The sequence below is a fragment of the Lycium barbarum genome, chromosome 10, assembly GCF_019175385.1.
Source record: "Lycium barbarum isolate Lr01 chromosome 10, ASM1917538v2, whole genome shotgun sequence".
Classification (NCBI taxonomy): Eukaryota; Viridiplantae; Streptophyta; class Magnoliopsida; order Solanales; family Solanaceae; genus Lycium; species Lycium barbarum.
Window position 1 is genome coordinate 8823732 of NC_083346.1, and position 3001 is coordinate 8826732.

Below are 3001 nucleotides of genomic sequence, written 5' to 3' on the forward strand. Positions count from 1 at the left end.
AAATAATGTTTATAGTGGATTACAAAATCAAATATCCCATATAAAATGTATTTCTTCAATCATCGATTTTCAAGACTGACCAATAAAATGATACTACTATTTTAGTCTTCCATTTGACAGATTTTTTCCAAACTATCTTTCTTTGTCCACCCTTCTTTCCAAGAAACTTGCTCAAGTCAACTGTAATAGTCTACTTTTAGGCTAACCCCCTACGTGCCACCCTTCTTTTAAGCTAGTGGGGTGCATGCCTAGTGGGGGAGGGGTGTTAGAACGAGATCAGCTATATAAACATGCACATTTCATCTATATATATGTGGCCGATTTTAAGACCTTATAGTATATCACTCTAACAACTTGCCAAACTCGATCAATTCGATCAACACACTCACCTCATTATATCACATTCTGTTCCGCGAGATTTTTAGAAAACCACCAAACATGGTGTCAGCCAGAATTGGCGACACTGGTCTGGCCAACATGACGAACCTACCTGTACGGGTCCTCATGAGCCGATGGTTTATGGTGTTTGGCACCATCTTGATTCTGTCGGCGGCCGGTGCCACCTACATGTTTAGCCTATATTCCGGTGACATAAAATCATCTCTTGGCTATGACCAAACCACCCTCAATATACTAAGTTTCTTCAAAGACTTAGGATCCAATGTTGGTGTCTTATCAGGTCTAATTAATGAAATTTCACCACCATGGGTAGTCCTTTCAATTGGGGCCGTTCTTAATTTCTTTGGCTATTTCATGATATGGATGGCCGTGACCAAAAAAACGTCCACACCTAAAGTTTGGCTAATGTGTTTGTACATGTGTATTGGTGGAAATTCACAATCTTTTGCTAATACTGGAGCACTTGTGACATGTGTCAAGAATTTTCCAGAGTCTCGTGGTGCTATTCTTGGACTTCTCAAGGGTTTTGTTGGTCTAAGTGGTGCAATTTTGACTCAAATTTATCATGCAATTTATGGTAATGATTCTAAGTCTTTAATCTTGCTTATTGGTTGGCTTCCTGCTGTTATTTCCTTTGTTTTCTTACGTACAATTAGGATCATGAAAGTGGTTAGAATTGCACATGAGCTCAAAGTGTTCTATAGATTTTTGTATTTGTCACTTGGCCTGGCTGGATATCTCATGGTGATTATCATACTTCAAAAGAAATTGGATTTTACAAGGGTCGAGTATGTTTTGAGTGCAGTGCTTGTTCTTTTCTTGCTTTTCTTACCACTTGGTTTAGTAATAAAGGAAGAAATTGATTCATGGAAAGTTAAGAAACAAGCCTTGGATAGTATTTCCGAAGTGAAAGTAGTCACTGAGAAACCAAAATATGAGGCTCCTCAGCTACCACCATTATCAGCTGCCACCACTGCTGTTTTCGAGAAACAAGCCTTGGATAGTGTTCCCGAGGTGCAAGTAGAAACCGAGAAGTCAAAAGGTGATCAGGCTACTCAGCTACCATTATCGTCAGCTGTCACCAGTACTGTTGTTGACTCGAAAGATCCTGAAGTTTCTTGCTGGAAGACAGTTTTTCGGCCACCGGACCGAGGCGAAGACTTCACTATACTTCAAGCCCTCTTCAGTCTTGACATGTTAATCCTTTTTCTTGCTACAATTTGTGGAATTGGAGGGACTTTAACAGCTATTGACAACTTGGGACAAATTGGAACATCACTTGGCTACCCAAAAAAGAGTATTAGCACATTTGTGTCCCTAGTGAGCATATGGAATTATTTAGGAAGAGTTGTGGCCGGTTTCCTATCTGAACATTTCTTGAAAAAATACAAATTTCCAAGAACCTTAGCCCTAACCATAACACTAATAATTTCTTGCATAGGCCACATTCTCATTGCATTTAATGTTCCTGGTGGACTCTATGTTGCATCCATAATTATTGGATTTTGCTTTGGGGCTCAATGGCCACTACTTTTTGCAATAATTTCTGAACTTTTTGGACTAAAGTACTACTCAACTTTGTACAATTTTGGGTCAGTGGCAAGTCCAATTGGTTCATATTTGCTTAATGTGAGAGTGGCTGGTCATTTATATGATAAAGAAGCAGAGAAACAATTGAAGGCATTGGGAAGGGAGAGAATGAAAGGGGAAGACTTGAATTGTGATGGAGTTGAGTGTTTTAAATTGGCTTTTATTATTATTACAGCAGTTACTATTTTTGGAGCTTTTGTTTCTATTATTTTGGTGATTAGGACAAGGAAGTTTTATAAGAGTGATATTTATAAGAAATTCAGAGAACAAGCTAAGGCTGCTGAGATGGAAATGGCAGTAGCACAAGATGGTACTAAGGGATAGATTGGAATGAAGTAGATTGGAATGAAGCAAGAAGACAAAATATTGAAGAGAGAAAACAGTGGAGAAAAGTCAAAGAGAAAAGAAAAGATTAGATACTTTTTGGCATCTTTGAAATATACTACGTGTAGTGTATAAACTTGGTACCATATATAGCTCAAGTGTCATGGATAAATTTGATGACCGTGAAATATAGTTTGGATATTTTCTCTTACATGTATTTTCCTTTTATTTCTTTTAAAATATTTTGTCGCATTGATGGAAATACTTAAAGCCGTCTTTTGGGTACGTAATGGTGTCTTCATGTTGAAAGTTATTTCGAATAGTATTCTTTACATTTTTCTACGAAGAAAGAAGAAAGATTGACAATTCAGGCTTTGATACCTCACACAAAAAAAAAAAAATGAGCTATGAAATTTGCGCTAAATAGGCTGTAGCTAATAAGATTTTTTTTAATTCATCATTAGTCCGTCGTTTAACAAGATTAGCGATGAATTTTTATTGTTCAACGTTATAAGTTGTTAGTCGCTATTTTCAATTATTCTTTCTGTACGGACGTGAGGGAAAATGAAGAAATTAAAAGGGATATATGTAGGTTGGCATAAATTAAATGATAGGAATATCCAAGCACCTTGAATATTTGGGCGATTTTCAAATTTTGAAAAAATTTAGAATTATGATTATCTTACCA

General features: G+C 36.7%; 1 protein-coding gene across 1 annotated transcript; it reads left to right on the top strand.

The window, feature by feature from the left end:
* Positions 1-254: 254 nt before the first annotated feature.
* LOC132616031 (protein NUCLEAR FUSION DEFECTIVE 4-like) lies at positions 255-2524 on the top strand. Its single transcript, XM_060330641.1, has one exon. It carries the CDS (start codon positions 439-441, stop codon positions 2311-2313), a length of 1875 nt encoding a protein of 624 aa, XP_060186624.1. The 5' UTR covers positions 255-438; the 3' UTR covers positions 2314-2524.
* The last annotated feature ends 477 nt before the right edge of the window (positions 2525-3001 follow it).